This window comes from Centruroides vittatus, unplaced genomic scaffold, assembly GCF_030686945.1.
Source record: "Centruroides vittatus isolate TY-2023 unplaced genomic scaffold, ASM3068694v2 contig_13, whole genome shotgun sequence".
NCBI lineage: Eukaryota > Metazoa > Arthropoda > Arachnida > Scorpiones > Buthidae > Centruroides > Centruroides vittatus.
The window spans coordinates 128,329-148,959 of NW_027120828.1; the positions used below are offsets into that span (position 1 = coordinate 128,329).

Here is a 20,631-nt window from a genome sequence, read left to right on the forward strand (position 1 = left end):
TTTGTTTTTATTTTTTTGAAGGAACTGTCATATGTTTGAAGCCAGATTTTCTGGATATTTGTCAAGATGCCAGCATCAATGAGGAATATGAAATATTACTGTTACTGAATTAATTAAAAAGTAATTTAAATGCAGATAGTGATCTTAAGAAGAAATCATAAGTTTGTTTAAACTTGAAATTAAATGATGTAGAAATTATAAAATGTTAATATTTTAGAAGATTGTATACTATTAAAATTTATTTTCTATCCTGTTTATCCAAAAATATATTTATTATATTTTACTGTTAATTATTAGTAGATCTTTTTAATATAAAATTGAAACTGACTCACAAATAATCCAGTATGTATTATCATCATGAATATCATATTAAGTTTAAATAAATAAATGTGTGTTTAATTCTTACGGTTTATAATACAGTAATAAGTTCTTGAAGATGATGATTGTTTTTGCGTATCAAAAGTTGATGACTTAAAATTTTGTAAATAACTTTTATTTTAATAAAAAATGAAACTCTCTTAAATTATTATTTTATTTTCACAGCATTTTTAGTTTAAGTACATTATAATTTTATTCTTGTTGAAATGCAAAATGCCATTAAAAATGAATTAATCATCATCAATAAATAACATTACATTATTTTTTTTTTATAATTTTGTAAACAAATAATAAATTAATTCATCACAAATGAGTAATAATACTATATTTTGTAGAATGTTTAAATATAAACACAATAATTTAAATTCTTTGATAGAATTAAATGATATATAGTGAATGCTTTACAATATTTGCTGTATAACTAATGTAAGTGTGACATGTGTGTTTGTCAGTATTTCCTTTTTTTGATTATTCAATCAAAAAAGATAATTTGTAGACATTCTATAATTTAAAACACAGAATATGTAATTTAACATCAACTTATATTTTTAGATATTATATTTGTCACTCTTATTTTCACTTTTTTTTTTTGTGTTACAATTTTCATTTAAAATAAATGGACAATTTTTATCATCTACTTTAATTATTTAAGATTTATAGAAATTATATATTTATAACAGTTTTATTTAAAATAAGATTTATTTTAAATTTCAGAATTATGTTCCATCTAATCAAGATATCCTTCATGCAAGAAAAGCAACTAAAGGTATCACTGAATTTCTCGTATCAATACACAGTGTCCCTTTTTTATTTGTTGATGTTGGAGGACAGAGGTCGCAACGTCAAAAATGGTTCCAGTGTTTTGAAAATGTTACTTCGATACTATTTTTTGTGTCTTCCAGTGAATTTGATCAAGTTCTTGTTGAGGACAGGTGTACGAATCGTTTTTTGGAATCGTTGAATATTTTTGATACAATTGCCAATAATCGTTGCTTCTCAGAAATATCAATTATTCTTTTTCTCAATAAAACTGATCTCTTGAGGGACAAGCTCAAAAGAAAGGATACAAATATTTTAAGATATTTTCCAACATTCCAAGGTGATCCACATTGCTTAGAAGATGTTCAGAATTTTATGATAGACATGTTTGATTCAGTTCAGAGAAACAATAGAAAACAGTTCTTTTATCACTATACTACAGCCATCGACACAGAAAACATCAAAACTGTATTTAACGATGTTCGAGAGACTATATTGCAAAAGAATATGGCTCAACTCATGCTGCAATAAACAATAAGAATTCTCATCATCAATTATATTTTGAAAACATACAACTGAAACTATAGTTGTATACAAACGAATATTTTATATTTTACTTTATTTAGTAGTACTGACCATTAGAAGAGCTTAATGGCTCAATTATTTTTTGTATTTGATTTATTGATTTTAAGGTTATGTAAAAAAAATTAGTTATAGATGTATTTTTTGTTCTACATCTCATACCAAATAGAACTTTAAATATTCTATTAGTACCAAATAACTTCAATGTATGACTTAAAAATTTAAGTCCTACGTTGAATAATATTGATTAGAGAAATTTCAATTTGTCACTAAACTTTTTAATATTTTAAATATTAAATTTACAGAAGTCATATAAAGTTAGTATTATTTTGTAATCATAAGAGTGATAAAATGAAATTCAAAGTAGATTTTATGAATTTTCTCACTTGTACATATCGGAAGATTATATATTGATTTATGTTCAGTAACAATTCCAAAATTTGTAATGGAAATTATTTGATGACTAAGTCAAATGCTCCAGAAAACTTAAGAAATGGATAATAGAAGAATTTAAATATTAAGTTGTCAACCTGTTACCTTTAAGATTAGTTTTAATATTTCTAAGTCTTGTCATTTTATAAACAGCATAATGTGATCATAAAATTTGGTTTATAATAATTTGTGAAATTTATGAATCTCACGTAAGATGTGAATATAAATTAAAATTTTCTGTTCTTAGAGCATTGTCTGAATAATATGTTTAAAAAGAAAATTTTTGATATGTTTTAATTAGAATTTGTGGTGATTTCATGGTCATTTTCATAATTAAGGATCATAGGGGAGAGTTATAAGTTAACCAATTACCAATCACTACTTTTTGAACATGAATGCTTATTGGTTAATTTTTTTGTATTCATGACCAAGAATCTAGAAGGATTGGACATTAGACAATTAAAATTTATTATTTCACTGTAATTCAGAATTAATTAAAAAATTACACCTTTTTGAATTGGCCAAAATCAGCTAAGGATTTTAAATGAGTAATTATTTCTAACTTACATTAAATCAGTAAGAATAGTTTTGTCCACTTAATGCTCATTTATGGTTTAAGAAATAAACTGCCATTTTATGCTTTAACAGACAAATCAGTATATGCTAATTGTCATCTGTACAGAGTAAAGATTAAATCTTAATTGATTCAATATCTCAAACTGAATCAAGGCTTTATTTACCAATTAATTTGAATCTTGATTGATAAATAAGAGCATGTAAAGGTCACCTGTTTTGAACAGTATATTCTTATTAATTTAATCCATAAATTATATTCCTTTTTATTATTAAGCATTCCTCTCTTAATTTTTTTTTAAATATTTACAATGAAATTCAGAAAAATATTTTTTTACAGTTTAGTTTTGCTGCTCTTTTTAGAATGAACTATTTTAAAATATAATGTTCATATCAAAAATAAGGCCATTTCAGATTTAGATTAGAATCTATAGTAGCAAAATGAATTATTTAATTGGCTGTGTAGATTTATTGCTACCAATAAAAATATTTCGGGTGGTAACATTCATTAAGCAGTTTTCATTATGTGATGATTCATCTCTATGTGGTTGATTATATACTTTCAATGTGCATTTACAAATCATAATTATTCCAAACACAAATAAATTCATTGCTTTTTAAATCTGAAACCATAAATTAAACAGGGATACAATTTTGTTTTAATATGCAGCATTATCCATTTCTTAAGTTTCAAATAGTTAATTGCTTAACTAATTCTTTCAAAAGTGTTATTGTAAATATACAAGATTAAAGTTTTAATAGTATTATAGTTTTACAATTAACATTGCACAATAATTGTTAAATTTCATCAAAAAGAATGAGGAGAAAAATGTCAGTGTTAAAATTAATATTTTGCTATTATAAAATTAAATAATATATAAAACAATTTCCATTTTATATCTGTGATTATATCTGCAATATTCTCCATTTTTTAAAAAATATTTTATTTAAATAATGTGTTTTTTGACTGTTAACTTGCCAAGTTTTTCTAAGAAATTCAAAATGTATTTAACAATTGATTTAATATTATTGACAAAGAGATTTGCAGTTATTCTGTTCTGAATTTGTCCCTTAGACAACAATCAAAGATTGTGTCTTAATGATTTGTGTTTATATTTTATTTTCTAAGGTTTTTTTCCCCCTTATATAAAAGTATTATTGTAAAAGTTGTTGATGATTTGTTAATGCAATTCATATCATGAAATCCAAAGAAATGTATCATCAAAAAATTTAGTGTAAGAAATACTATTGTTTAAATCCTTCCAAACAGTATTTTCGCATTTAATATTGTATATTTTGTAAATGAAAGATATATAAATTTTGTTAAAAAACAAAAAAAAATTAATGTACAGTAAATAAGTCATTAAACAAATTTACATTTATATATATATATAAATTAATGTATATATGTAAGAATATAATTATTTCCATTTACTCTGTTAAATATTTGTTTTAGTAATGGTAAATTTATAATGAAAAATTCTTTTTTTGAGTTAAATGATAAGGAAAATAAATTTTAAATAGGATTTTATATATTTCTGAGAAGTGTATTTAACTGTTGATTTGAATTTTTGAGTTATTCTTGTTAAATTTTTACTTTATACAAGAAATTTTAAGGATATTAAACTCAGATTATTCATAAAATTTAGATAGATGAATATATAAATTGGCGATTAAAAGCAGAAAAAAAAGAATAGAATATATTTTCTTCGTGGAGTTATTAATTTTATCATTGAGAAGTAAGAAATTCTTTGAAATCGCAATTCTAAAATGGAAATTTTATATAAAAATCTTGTTTTCTGGATGATGCATCTGATTATATATTCCTTCATGGGAATAAATAATATTTAATTAAAAATAATCGATTTCAATCGATGCGCTTAACAGATCGAAAATAATATCGGATTTAGTTAGCTGTTTTGTATAAAACTCAATAATCGATAAAGTATCGACAAGTATATATCATACTTCTGAATCCCGTTTTAAATAATGAAACAAGATAAATTCCGTTATAGTTAGGGGGAAAGTTTGCTGAAAGCCCCCAGAATACAATAAACGACACGAATTGATAAATAAAACAGCCAAAAATTTGCGATTTATGAATATTCGCCGAGTGTAATATACAGTAGTAGTATAATAGTGTAATAGTAATTTGTGTGTGTGTCTAAATTTCGTAATAATTACGTAAGTAGAAATAAAATAATATTTATAGTTTCAAAATGATTAGTAACTTTTGCTATTTAAAAAAAACGATTATTTCATTATAAAAAAATAATAATGAAAAAATAGCAAAAACATAGTAACTGATGACAGCGCGCCAAGTGTCAATTATTATTGTAAGGCTCCCGTCCCGAAGACAGCGCCTCTAGTGTCCGTTTACCTATGAAGACGAGAACGAAGGTTTTTAGCTGTGAACATGCTTCAATTACTATTTTAATTGTCAAGAATGAATTCTCTATAATTAAAAAAATGACTGTGCATTCGAGCCATCAAATGTGTATTTATTGATCTGTGCACTCGAAGATATCATCGCAGTGAGTGCGACTTCGATAGTCATCTTGTAGGTTGCGTGTGTTTTTTTTTCTTAAATTTGTTTTTAAAGAAAAGTTTTGTTTGTCTTTAACTAAATTGCATTTTATAGATTTAAACTCCGGTGTCAGTAACTTTTTATATAAGATTTAAAACGTAATAATCGTTAAATAAAAATCAACAAACCAATCTACCATCTTAAGTCTTCTAATAATAAGAAGAAAGATGAAAAAGTCGTCTTGATCCTTTCATCTTATGAAACTCTTTTAATTTAACGTCTTCTCCATCGTTATAAACCATAAACTCTCGAGTATTTAACATAAAAAAATACATTTATTCGACAAAATTTACACCTGTAATTAGTTTGTTTTCAACCAAATGCTCATTTTTATTCATTTAAATACTATACAAACAGATAACATTAATTATATAATACATATGAATGAGTCTTAAAAGCATTCATAATCAAATAAGAACTATTATATTAATCCTAAACAAGTTTGTTTATTTTTTTTTATTATAAAAAAGAATTAAGGTAATTTTTTTGACAATCTGATTTGGAGAAAGTTTCATTACTGGTTTTTCTTTAATATTTTTATGATCAGTATTGTCTGTTTATGTTTATATTAAAAGAATTATGTTGTTTCTGCATGGTAGATTTAATTTCATTAATCAGATTTATAAATGACTTGTAAATAAAAAGTAAAAATTTCCAGTTAATTATGATAAATTGATCAAAGTCGGTTATAAAATATCTGTCTGATGACACGCAGAATACTTTTTTGGCTGAATTAAGGATGATTTTCTCAAATAATAATAATTTGACATTGTAAAAATGTAATATAAGATGGAAGGACCCAATTATTGACTTTGACTACTAAATTTAAAATTTGGGGTGATAAATTTATTTTTATTAACAATTTGAAGTTAAATACAAATGTAGATTTTGAAACTAAAAGAAATAAATTGACTTATACTTTTAATTAAATAATAATAATTTTATATATAGGTATATTAACTTAACATTTAAAAATTTAATATAATTTTTTAAAAGGAATATTTACATATTAAAAATACATTTTTTAAGTTATTGTTTTTTTCTATATGTTAATTATAAATATTTGAATTTTAATGTAATTATTGTTATTAAATAGTTTGTTTACATATAGTAAACAGATTATAGTATTGTTTCCAGTTTCATAAATTATGATTTAATGAAACTATCAATATAATTCAATATAAATTTAAAATTAATGTTATTTATCAAATATTACAACAGTTCCAATAGTTTATATCTAATTTTTTGTGTTTAAAAAGTTAGGATAGAGTCAATATAAATAAGCAATATTTTTTTACACATCAAATGATCTAAAATTGAATTACACAGTTTGAATTCAACAAAAAAAAAATTATGTTAAACACATTTTTAGTTTCTTCTTAAAATAGTTTAAGGTAGAAGATTTGAACACTATTGGCATTTATTAAAGTATATGCAGTTCTCTTTTTCTAAAAAAATTACTGCTGGTACATATATGAGACAACTGAATATGAAGTATTGTTTTTACTGAGCAACTATATATATATATAGTTTGATTTGTGTTGTTTTCAAATGTTTAAAATAGCATTTGTTTGTATTTAAACATTGGATATATTAATAGTATTCTTGAAATGTATGTAATTTATATCTACCTATATAAATTTCTAAGCTTCTATACACTGAACTGTTTTTACACTGTAGATAGGTAATAGGTACAGTACCTAAAAAATCCATGTAAAAAAGATGCTGTCCATATGAGAAAATGGAAGAAGGGTTACAGATTTTTTTAAACCAATTAATATAATAGGATATTCTTAAACAAAATATCTCAATTTTAGTTAAGTAAGTTACAATTGTCCCTTTTCTGATTATCAGAAAAATTTAATAAATTTATACTATTTGCACAAATTTTTTTGACATTTTCAATTAAACACTAAATGGCATAAAAATAAAAACTATTCTGTATTGAAAGAAATCTGATAAAACACAATCATAAAAGCAAATTATCAAACTTTGAATTAAATTTTTTTGTGTTTCAGTTGTGAGATAAAGTCAAAATTAAAGACTAATTCTCACTATATACATTCAAATCAGTTGCAAAAACATAGCCAAATCTTAAAATTTACTTTATTATGTATTGCAGATTAAATGCAAATTCTAAGAACTTTTTCTAAAAAAGAACAGTTTTCTAGGAAAGGAAGTATGAACATTTTTTTCTTAGAATTAAAATGGATGGCCAAGATAGTCAAATTGTCAGCTAACCACTCTTGGAGAGACTAGATCCAATCCATGTGAGAGAATTCCAAGAATTTTTTCTAGGCAATCTGCCCTGGATATGTTGGGCCTCATTTCTCATCACCCAATTATTCCCATTATGGATCTGGCCAAACCCACAATTGGTGTGGAAGGAAAGGCCCTCTTAGTGCTCACAGGAGGAATAGAACCAAAAATGAAACTAAGCAGAGATTTTCAAAAAAGAAAATTTGTTTGATCAAAACAAATTTTGTAAAAACAGAAGTTGAGTTATTTCCAAGATCATATTAAATCAAAATTGTGTATAAAAAAGTCTATATAGTAACAGAATTGGATGTATTTAGCTAATTTAAATTTGAAGAACATTAGTGTTATAGGGATTTTATTATTCATCTTTTATGATGAATTAATAAATGAAAGCCATTTGCATATAATTTGTTTAAGATAAATTAATAATTTTGAATTTTTTGAGAATAAATTATTCTGTACATAAGAGTGTTGCCAAGAGGGGTAGGAGGGGGCAGCTGCCCTCCTGTAGAAATTTGAAAAAAATTATTTAAATGCTAAGTTTTAATTTAAATAGTAATCTTAGGCTTCTTGTAAGTTAAAAAAAAAGTTTTAATTAAGATATTTCTTTTCCAGTACATAGTAAATGATTGAAACTTTATGAATCATTTTTATTTTACCTATATACAATTCATATCTTCCATCAATTTACATCATCTTGTCCCCCTGGCCCATTGGCTGGCGTTGTCCTTGTCTGTAAACTTCTGTTTCCTAAGTATACAGTGATGTTATTTCTATAAAATACATTGTTTCTTTGCTTAACTAGAAAGAGAGAGTTTCAAAGTTTATCAAATACATGTAGAAGCAAAGAAAATTGCAGAATTACTATACAAAATGTAGGAGTCAACATTTAGTAACAGATAATGTTTTTTCAGGATTCAGATTATCTGTCTGATAGGAAGTCCCCAAAAAAATTTTATTTGTTAATAAATGTTGGCTTCTTCCCTTTGTATAGCATTTTTACAATTTTTTTTATGCTCCTATTAAAGAATAGTAACAATGTATCAGAATTTATTCTGTAGAAAATGTTTTTTAAATAATATGAGTGAAATAATGTTAAAAAATTTAAATGGTAGGCCTATAATGTATGCTATTAAATTTGGTATTATATTTGTTGTAAGAAAAATAATAATTATAACAATGTTGCTGTTTTTACGCTAGTTATACTTTTGTGGATATTTTATACATTTGTTATTGTGTATGTTTTAAGCATAAATAATACAAATATTGTGAGTAAAAGCACAAATGTTTTTATTCATGGTTAGGAAGTGCGTATATACAACTGATTTGGTGGCCTTGTTGTTGTTTCTTTCAATAGATTTCATTTACTACATTGTGCAATGGTTCCAACACAATTTAAATATTTGGAAAGTTTGTAAATTTATAAGGCTATCAAGAAAGGGACCACAATTAACTTTAAAGTTTTGTAGAAAAAATAATAGTAAATTTCTTTCAAAAAATGCGTACCATATACAAGAGTCATTCAATAAGTAATGCAACACATTTTTTCTCAGCCAGTTTTCATTAGAAAAATTCTATATTTTATGTGCAACATCCTTCAACTCATCAACATTATTTGTAGTAATTTCATCTTTTTCCATTGTATGGCAACACTAATTAACTTTCAAGATGGAGTCTGTGACTGAAATGTATTCCAAATAAAGCTGTGAGTGAATTTCTTTTGGTGGAAAATGAGACAGTCACAAACATTCACCAACTCTTAATGTTTATGGAGACATAGCAGTGGATAAAAGTGTGGTGAGTCATTGGGTGATGTGACTATTGTTGTCAGAAAAAAGTGAAGGCAGTCTGTCTAATCTCCAATGCTATGGCTGTCTCCAGCATGTTTACTGTCACAAAGATTTGAGTAAAATTCTCCTCCATGACAACACAAGGCCATACACAAGTCTGTGCACCCAAGAGATGATCACAGAACTGGGAGGACTCTCCTTCCTTGCCCATCCTGTAGCCTGAATCTTGCACCTTCAAACTTTCATTTGTTTGGTCCTTTGAAAGATGCATCTGCAGGAAGAGAGATGGCTCTGGCTAGGAAGTTATTGATGAAGTGAGAAGTTGGCTGAAACACAGATTAGTAGATTTGTACCATATGATTATAAGGCTCTTACTCTCAGGTGATATAAGGTCATAGGCTTGAATGGAAATTATGTAGAAAAATAGGTTTTTGTACCAAGTAATTGGGAAACAAAGTGATTGTATTTAAAACTAGAATAAATCTAACCTGCTTGGAGGAAAAAAATGTGTTGAATTACTAATTGAATTCTTCTCTGACTGCACTTAAATAATACCCACGACACAAAATCCTTTAAAAATGCTCCCTTTTTTATTCACTTTTCAAACATTTTCAGCCAGTTTTAATGGTTTTCCTGAGGAAAACCATTCGAAAATCGAATGATTTCGATTTCTATAATGAAATTTGTTTTGGAACTTTTTAAATGTTTGAATTTTCTTAGATGTCTCCATTGGGTTCTAATTGAATAACCCATGTATATAAATAGAATGCTATAATATTATCTGTAGAGAATAACAACTAATTTAGAATTTATTAGGATCATTACATAACTAGAGAAATAATCTATGTCAGCAATATGTTTAATATATTTTATGAGCAAACATTCAACATTTCTTGTGTAAATTTTATCATTCAAATTTAAAAAAAATATAACCTGATGATGGTTGTTAAAGGTGATCAAAAGTGTTTGTTCATATATTAAATGTAATTCTGTTGTATATAGGTTACTTATTTACACATCTTGAGAATTTATCATATCAGTATAAATTTGTCTATTTATTATATTAATGTCAGTTTAATGCTAGAGTAATTCATATAGTTATCTACCAAGGTATGATACTATCAAAATTTTAAATTCAACAGTTCAAAAAATATTTAAAATTATTCAATCTCATCTTGAAAGAATACCTGAAACCATGTACAGCCCTTGTACAGTACATGGTATGCATTTTTGGAAGCTATTATTTTTGCCATAAAACTTCTAATAATGCACTCCAAACATTTGACACCACTGCAGAATCTTTAAAGTTAATTGTGATCCCTTTCTAGATAGCTTTATAAATTTCCAGACTATCCAAGTATTTAAGTTGTGTCAGAGCCAAGGCACAATGTAGTAGGTAAACGTTATTGAAAGAAACATCAATGTCACAGTCACAAGCAAAGGCCACCAAACCAGTTGTACTGTCTTAAGCACTTCCTAACTGTGAGTAAAAATATTTATGTTTTTACTTCACAATATTTGTATTATTTATACAAGAGCCTCAGATTTAGATATCTAAAACATAGTTGTTAGTCTTGTTATAGATCTTTTCTTATTTTCTATGTTCATAATATTATTCAGGTTTTTTTTATATGATATGCCATATATTAAATGATCTTTTTATTTGAAATATCAATATATCATTTATACATGTGAAACTTAAAATATATATTTAAACTGTTGGAGACAAACTGGAATTCCAGTTCTACTTATGAATTATTTCTAATAAGAAATTTATTCTTATGAAAAACATTAAATTACCTGGAAATTTTATATATAATTCATTATTCTAATATAACTTAAATTTTTATAATAATGTACAGCTTTTTCCAAACTATTTATTGACTTATAATACAAATAAACAACATTGTTTATTTGCTTTTATTAAAGAACAGATAAGGAAATTTTTAAAATTTAGAAATGTCATATTTTTGTATTATAATGAACATTTATGCTTTTTTAATGCTTAAACTTTTAAATTATCATAACTACACATTAAATAATAAATTATACTGGATTTATTTGAATTATTATACATTGATATTATCTGATGATAATTTTTAAAAAGCAAACACTAAAAATCTAGCAGAAAAAGTTTATTAAATTATATTTTTGAACAATTATATAAAAAAGTAGTAATATGAAAAATTAAAATTTCCATTTTAAAAATTATGCATAGATAATTTTAAAAATATTTTAATTAAGTACTAATCAATATTTTGATAGTTTCATTTCAGGTTGATAAATTTTAGTAATGAACTTAGAAATTGTGTTTCTAACACCACAACTTTTTATATATGTCCAGCAAAAAATTAAATTTAATACCATAAGTTATAAGTTTTTTCAGCTATTTTACACTGGCTTTCCTCAGCTATTAGCAAAAAATGAATAAAAATTAGAAGAAAAAATCTTAGAACTCATACAGATTTCTAAACAAATACAATTTTGAATGTTTGAAATGTATTTTTTTGTTTCAAATACTTGAAATTGTATTTGTGCAGGAATTTGTATGCATTTAAGATTTGTTTTTCTAATTTTTTTTTTTTTTTTTGCTAATATTTGAGGAAGGCCAGTGTAAAATGGCAAAAATCATTTGCAACTTATGGTATTAAATCTAAATTTTTGCTGAAAATGTAGAAATAGGTGTGGTTATACTCTGAACTTCCTGTTCCAGTTACAAATATCAACAATATTTGTCACAGTTATTCAAAAGTTGTTATAGTGAGATATACTGATTGATATTAAAATAAGAATTCAAAGAAAATTCTACTTATTTAAGATCATTAAAGATAATTTTATTAAAAAGTGTTTTTTGGCTCTCCTGCAGCCATTATCAGCTTTGAACATTTACAGAACATATTTTACAAAACACTGTTCAAATTTAAAATTTTGAGCACATTTATCAGTCAGTTAACATACACAATAATATAATAGCATAGCAAAGTTAAATTTACAAAACTGTATTTTTGTGCCATTTTTGAATGTTGACTATTTGTTAAGTATGTTCAAAATCCCAAATTTTTAACATTGTTCTATATAAATATATTCCATAAACATTGTGCAATGCTGATGATGACTGAAGGAAAGCAAAAAACAAAATGTTTATTTGGTAATAAAATTATTTTTATTGATAAACAAAGCAGTACTTTGTCACATCATATGATAGGCTGAGTTTTGTATATTTTGAAGGTGATATCTCCTAAGAGAATTCTTTTAAATATGAATTTTCTTTATATGAACGGTCTTTTTTTAAATATATCTAGCATCAGATTTATTATATAGGCCTATTCTTTACAAATATAAACATCAATTAAACTGATTTTTATGTTTAATGCGAAATGATTGCCAGATTATATTGGGCTATATTAATGCTACTATTAATAATTATAGACTAATATAATTTAGTAATTGTTTGGCCTTTTCTTTAATTGCAATTTGAAAAAATTGTAGATCTATAAATTCCCACTGTCGCTGGCTGTCTGTCTTTTTTTCTTTCTTTAATCTCAAAAGAAAGATAGGTGGAGTTACATAAATGAAAGCTGAGACTATATATGGAAAGCTTAGGCAGGAGGCCTCGGTTAACTATATACGAACTTCCAATGTAAACCGGAAGTCATGTTATTTCAATTAAAAAATTTTCCTCTGAAAGGAGTTATATGACCGGCATAATTTCATTGCTAACGGAAAAGTATGATGTACAGGGACAAGATACTACAGTACTAATTTAAGGTGGAGAGCTTGTATTTTAAATTAAATATGATTAAAAATTGTAGCCCGGCATTGTGATGTCACATATAATATTTAATAATATAATATTTATTGTGACATGATGATGATCATGATGTTTGTTCATTTATGTTTACAGTAGTGACCATGGAAATTGCATAACCCATAAAATCCTATAAAAATGCATTTACTTTTTAAGTTAAGGTATAATTCTGCTATAAACCTGCAAGAAACCATAAAAATACAATCTCCATGAAACTACTGGTATAAAGCAATAAAAATAATTCCAATCTTACATAACTACCAACAAACCAGCATAAAGTAGATTTATCTACTTTATGCTGATTTGTTGGTAGTTATGTATGGTTGAAATTATTTTTAGAAACCATAAAGATTGCATCATCCTTGACATCATAAAAAGAGAAGTGCTTTTCATTAACAATTACTACAACTACTACTATAGTATACTGTAACAGGGTTTATGATGATTCTATCATCTGTTGGTATAAAAATCTGTGATGGTAATGCATTTTATAAGCAAATTAAAATAATTCTTCTAACATTTTAATATTATTTTAATCTAATTAAAATAATTTTTCTTCTAACATTTTAAACAGTAACATCACATAAAATATCTAAGTGTTGCTTTGAATGCTGAAGGTTAATCCCTCTTGTGAAATATACTAGTACTCTACATTATCATCAATATCACTTGCAGAACTGAACATATAAAATTCAAATGAAAAAGAAAGAACAAGAACAATTTAAATTTGTGAATAAGAATACAAATAATGAAAAAATAAAATAAACATAAATAACATCAATAAAAAATAACATAAACTAATATAAAAGTTAAATAAAGATAAATAATAACATAAACATTAAAACTAATCTAGATTTCATAAATTAATTTCTGTGCTTTGGAAAGAGAATCTGCATCATGGTAGTTAATGCAATCAAATGTTCTGTTAATCTTACAGATTTCCAATATTTTCATGTGCTTTATGGTTTTTAGATCTGTTGTTAGTCTAATAACCTTAGCATTTTCCTATGTTGATGTTATGCTTGCTTGTGAATGCAGACATATTGTTAGGACCTCTATCAATAGCATATCTATGTTCTTTAATTCTTTCTGGAAGGTTATGTAAGGTAGCATCTATGGATGCCACTCTCCTGCTGAAGCAATGATCATTGATGGGTATGGAATAAATTCCAGAAGACTCAGAAGCTAGTGGAATCTCTTCATTATGTAAAAGTCTGAACACTAGAAAGTCTTAAGTGCTGAGTTCAGATTGTTGTTTTACTATTTCCTTACATATTTTCTTCAGGGAAGTATCTTAGTATTATCTTCTTAATCACCCATAGGTCCCAATTAGCATTTGGTATTCCAAAGGTAGGTATGAATTAAATGGTTGATTAAGCTTGCAGAATATCCATGCTGTCTCACTATCTTTTTGATTTAATTGAGTTCCTGTATAGTGTCAAGCATATTAGTGCAATGTGTAAAGACATTCTTTATTAAGGATCTGAAAGCCAAAAGCTTAATATGGAGAGGGTCCTTATTTATTGTGACATTATCACAATGCTGGGCTTAAGTTTTTCATTTATGTAATTTAAAATATATGCTCTCCACCTCAAATTAGTAATGGCTTGTCCCTGTACATCATACTTTTCCTTTAACAATGGAGTTGTGCCAGTCATCTATATAACACCTTTCAGAGGAAAATTTTGAATTGAAATAACATGACTTTCTGTTTGTATCGGACATTTGTATATAGTTAATCAAGGCCTTTTGCCCCTAAGGTTTCCATGCTTGGTTTTGTCTTTCATCTATCTAATTCTGTTCTCAAGATTAAGGAAAGACGGATGTACAAACGATAGTGGAAATTTATAGGTTTACAATTTTTTCAAATTGCAATTGCACCCCAACAAAAAATGGGGTGATGAATGGGCTTCCAGTATATGCTAGTATGTATCTCACCCCTGAGAAGATTTTAAGGCACATTTTAACTGAAGATTTTGATTAGCCTGAATTTAAGCATCAGATCAAAACTTTAAAGTAGTACCTAAATTTAGACCTCCCTTGTAGCCGTTCAAAGTGTTATTTTAGTTTGCATTAACATAGTTTTTTACATACTTTGTAATTTTTATTATGTTATATTTGAATTTGAATATTATCACATTTTATATAGAATATTTCATTTAGAATTTTTCAATTAATGGCATTCAATTTATTGAAATGTACAATAATCTGACAGTCTGTGAAAGTGACTGAAAACATTTATTTTTCCAATAAATGTGCAGTACCTGCTGGAATAAGTGCAGGTGTCTGTGATATATATTATTTTCCAGCTTTTAGTAATGTTTTAATTAAACATCACTAAAAGCTGGAAAATAAAATAATAAATCTGTATTATTATTATTATATGCTTTAATTCTAAATATAAGTTATTAAGTATCTCATAACAAAAGTACAGCTATTGTAATAAAAAAGTAGGTGGTTGTGAGAGACCAAGATGTATGCTTGCCACCTTGAGGAATCTTAGTTTGAATCTGGATTGAATCAAGAAATAATTCTAAATGACTGCTTGAATATGTCAGACTTCATCTCTCACAAAATTTCCTGTTCCATTGCAATTTGCCAAACTAGCGATTGGTATGAATAAAGGCTATCTTCTTTTTCAATGCCTATAGGATAGAAACAATTTGGGGGGGAAATTATTGTAATAAATTATTTTAGAATTTTCCAAACTGTGGTCTGCAACCTAATAATTGTTCATGGGAGAAAAAAGCCATTATAAAACATACTGCTTTATTTTGATATTCTTCCAAATATACAGTACTGTTTTTTATAAACTAAGTGCTTTTAGAGCTGTGATCCAACCTCAGGGTTTTACCATTCATAAAAATGCCAAATTCTTTATATTAAGCATTCCAAATAAAGCAGTATGTTTTATAATAACTAATTGAGAATTGGAGTATAGTAGAATTAACTAAGACATCGCACCACTTTGTTGTATTGCAATAGAATTGAGGCAGAGTGTGAAAGAAAGAAGCAATCCTTGTTTCTAATAGATGCGGACAAGTGAACTTAGCACTTGCCGCCATGAAAGAGGCTATCCTTGTACCTTTATGTGTGGCTAGAGCATTCAGCACCAGGAGAAAACTTAAATATGACACTTTTTGGATAAGCATTTCATTAGTCTGTTACAAATTTTAACACATTAACTGCCACCTGTAATATGATATTTTCCATTTTTTCAGGCCACAATGAGAAAATTTGATATTTAATATTTTATTATGATATGAATAGAAGGGTCATTATATAACAGTCGGTAGAGTGAAGTTTAAAAAAATATATCAACGATGACTGGCCATCGTATGGCCTGAAACCGGAGACTATAAGACCATGTAATATTTAATATTAATTACTTTATATGTAACAAAAGATAATAATTAAACTAGTTTTCGATATTTTTTTTTTAACAATTCACTATTAAAAAAACACTATTGGATATAAAATAGCTTTTTATTTAAAAAAAACTACAACAGCTGGCCGTCGGACCACTTCGTGAGGTCATACAACGGCCGGCAGTCAGAAACGAACTTCATAGACGTCCACGAGAGGCCACCACTAGGATGTAAAACAACGTCTTACAAAGCCAGGATAATTTAACCTTGAGTGAAACTACATTGGTTATAGCTACGACGGGCGGTTGGATGGCTCTGTACGGCCCTAATTAGTACGACCGCTGGTGCGTCGGATGGCAGTTAACGTGTTAAAATTATAAAATCACTTTTTTATTAATATAATGCATGTTATATTTCATAATATAATTTTTCATACTCGTGTGACAGTTTTCTATGAATTTATTAGTTTGCCTGAATAAGAATTTTGGAATCTAGGAGCCCTGGGCATATACAGTACCTCCTCTGCCCTTGTCTTTCCATGACCGTGCTTGTACCTGTTGGCAATAAGAGAGGCAATCCTCATAGCTGCTGGCTATGAGAGAAGTGATCCTTTTACTGACCAGGTACGGACAGATGATCCTTGCACTTGTCAACATGGAAAAACGATTCAAGAACAAAGCAATTGCCATTGATTGTTTTGTTCTTGGATCTCCATTTTTATTACATTTTTAGATTCCTCGTGACAATTAATGAAAAAATGACAAAGTTTTATCAAAATTGGCCCATCATATTTTGAGAATGAACTCGATTCTGTATGCCTATAGATGTGCTAGTGATCCTGGAACATTGCCTGACAGTTGTGCAATTTCCTAGCTGTGTGATATTGCTTTGTTACATGTGCTCATGGTATGACCTTATATTGCAAAAACAAAGTCACGGATCACCATTTTGATCACATTTTTGGATTCTTCATCGCAATTAATGGAAAACAGCAAAGTTTAATCAAAATCAATTGATCAAATTTTTAGATTCAATATAACTTTGTAAGCCACACAAAAGAGGTTTCACTAATGCTCACTTCAATAAATTAGAATTAAGTCTTGTAAGTTAATAAGTGATATGAAAAAAGAGACAAAGATACATAAACTAAGGGAACTTAGTCATGATGTAAAATATATATGTAGTATTTTAAATGTTTCCTCAGAGAAGAGTTTACACCAACAACATTAAGTCTGCCTAAATCTATTTCAGCCATTTTACAACAAAGTGACATTTGGGAAATACAAAGGCAGATAATAAAATCTGCAATAAGGTTTAAGAAAAAGAAAATATTTCTGTTGAAGAGGCAGACATGGAGACTACAAGGAAATACACATCCATTAAAAGAAATTGTTGATTGGCAATACAAAGGAAGAAAAGAACGGAAACTTCAGCAATTTTTTGGCTATTCATCATGTGTAAATCGTAATTGGGAAAGTAAGTTAATAGTAAATAAGACAACATTGAAAATACCAAGATTGATAAATAATATTTTGAAATTATGATTAGAATATAATATGCCATTTAATAATAAAGCAATTAATATTGTATCAGAAATAGATAAAGCAATAACACAGATTAGAACAAATAGGATGACAGAAGAAACATAAAGCATCAAATAAAGGAAGATCTAGAAAAATTAGAAAAAATACTATAAAAGGTGAGAGAATAATAAGTGAATTTTTCTGAAAAATATTCCCAAAAATGTAGAATACTAAAGAATTATCTAAAGAAAAATAACTTAAATTTAATTAAAGCAGACAAGAATGACTAAATTATCATCATTACAAAGGAATGGGAAGAACAGAAAAAATTATAAATTCTATTAACAGATGAATTTACAGAACTAATAAAAAGTTACAGGAAAAAATAAAGAAATGGATAAAAAAGAAAGTACAAATTTATATAAACAAAAGAAAATTACATCAGGTGAGAAGAAAAAAATTATTGATTTTAATGACATTAAAAAATCCTCAACTTAGACTTAAGACTCATAAAATTGGAGAAATATGTAGACCACTGGTAGATTTTAAGTATACAGTTTTATTTAATTTAGAATTATTTGTTAAAAATAAACTAAAAAATATTTCAGGTTTACTTTAATAAAAAATACTGATGAATTGTTGAGGAAAATACTGCAAGTTAAATTTAAACCAATGTATAAGTCATTAAGTTTAGACATAATATCTATGTATCCATTAGTAAAATGGGAACAAGTTGGAAATAATTTAATTAATTTAGATATACATAACTGGTTATTGGAACTAATAAAATATTGTTTTGATAATTAATTACTTTTATGTTGGTGAAAAAGTATATAGACAAAATAATGGAATAAGTACAGTATGGGCAATTGGCCCCAAATTAACTGAAATATATATGATAGAATTAGATAATAAATTAGCATAGTTAAATGGAATAATTTGTATAGAGATACATTGATGATATAATAAAAATATATGATACTTTAATAACAAATGATATTGTAGTCTGTAATTATGCAAATACCTTAAGTAAACCTTTAAAAATTTGAATGTGAATTAGAAAATAAAAATGAGATTAATTATTTAGGTATATAAAAAACTTAATCAAACACCTTAATATTCGCTGAGAGATTTTTAATGTAACTAACAAACATTTTCGATCTAATCGTTAGATCATTGTCAGGTTCTTAAATGGAACACAAATTTCAAAATTCAAAACATTAATAAAATAACTGATACATTATAAAAGATACAACAAGTGTAAAATAAAAACTTGTTACTCGTACCCATGTATTAATATTACCTATCCTAACCAGAAATAATACAATTTAAAATATACTAAAGTTCAAGTGCCTCTTATAAGTTTTTGACGGCATATTTCCAAGCCGAAGGAAGACCCTCCGTGTCTCTTGCGTTAATGCATTTATCTTTTAGCTTGCTTATGTAAATTTCCATCTTTTCAGCTGTTCCTGCCAAAGTTGGGGAATGTACCTGTTTTATGATTTTCGCCTCATTCCATCGTACCAAGGATCCTTCAGCTTGCCCCATCTGGGCTAGTACTGTTGTATTGGACCCTTTTCTAATATTATACTTATGTTCCTTCATCCTTATTCCTAGGTTTCTAGTGATAACCCCCACGTATTCTTTATTAATACCTAACAGCTGGTTCTCGTAGGGAATCTTATACACACCTGCCTTATCTTCTTTTTTAACTAACCCTTTATCGTTTCTAAGTATTTTATACAAATTTGGAGCCCTTTTTAAGATCACCCTTGCATCCTTCATGCTTGCTATTTCTTTCATAATTCCTCCTAGATATTTATTGTATGTAAATTTCGTGTACCTATAAGGTCTAGTGCCTTTATCCCTACTGGTCTCAAATTTTCTAATAATTCCCTCGATAACTTTCCTCTTATAACCTAATGTTCCTGCTATCCTTATAATTCTTTCTATCTCCGTAACTCAGTCTATCACATTTTCACAGTATATAAAGGCACTTCTAATCAAAGCTCTAAATGCTGCTAACTTATATTTGTAAGGGTCATAAGAGCTAGCAGGGATATATAGTGGGCTATGCGTTGGTTTAATGAATACGCCAGTGGATATATGCCCTTTGTTAAATACGATATTAATGTCTAAGAAATGCAACATCCTGGAGCTTTTTTGATCTAGCTTCAGGTTAAGGCCTTCTTTGTTTTCGTTAATTCTATCCACAAATTTAGCAATTACACGATTGTTCTTCCATATTATGAAAATGTCATCTACATATCTCTTGTAGTATACTATGTCACTTTCGAAGTCGCGCAGCACTTTTAATTCTACTTTTCTAACAACAAGTTCACAAAGGAGCCCCGAAATTGGGCTTCCCATCGGTATTCCCCTTTTTTGTTTAAATGCTTGGTCTTCGTAAACGAAGAAGGATTCGCAACATACTAGGTTAGCCATTTCTATAACCTCTCTTCTGTGTTGTGTTAACGTTGGGTTTTCTTTAAACAAGAACTCCTACAAGGCTTCTACGCAGGATTCCACTTTAATCGACGGGTAAATATTTTTGTAATCTAACACAGTTCCC

At 27.0% G+C, this 20,631-nt stretch overlaps 2 protein-coding genes across 3 annotated transcripts in view; both read left to right on the forward strand.

Moving 5' to 3' along the window:
* cta (Guanine nucleotide-binding protein subunit alpha cta) overlaps nucleotides 1-3,066 on the forward strand; it is a 31,733-nt gene extending 28,667 nt beyond the window's left edge. Inside the window, exon 3 of the mRNA XM_067287851.1 lies at nucleotides 1,093-3,066. Coding sequence (XP_067143952.1) covers nucleotides 1,093-1,668 — 576 coding nt within the window. The 3' untranslated portion in view covers nucleotides 1,669-3,066. The remainder of the gene's footprint in view (nucleotides 1-1,092) is intronic.
* A 1,999-nt stretch (nucleotides 3,067-5,065) lies between these two features.
* LOC136989495 (serine-rich adhesin for platelets-like) overlaps nucleotides 5,066-20,631 on the forward strand; it is a 62,323-nt gene continuing 46,757 nt past the window's right edge. For both annotated transcript variants that reach the window (XM_067287674.1, XM_067287683.1), the window contains exon 1: nucleotides 5,066-5,284. The gene's annotated coding sequence lies outside the window, so the exon portion shown is untranslated. The remainder of the gene's footprint in view (nucleotides 5,285-20,631) is intronic.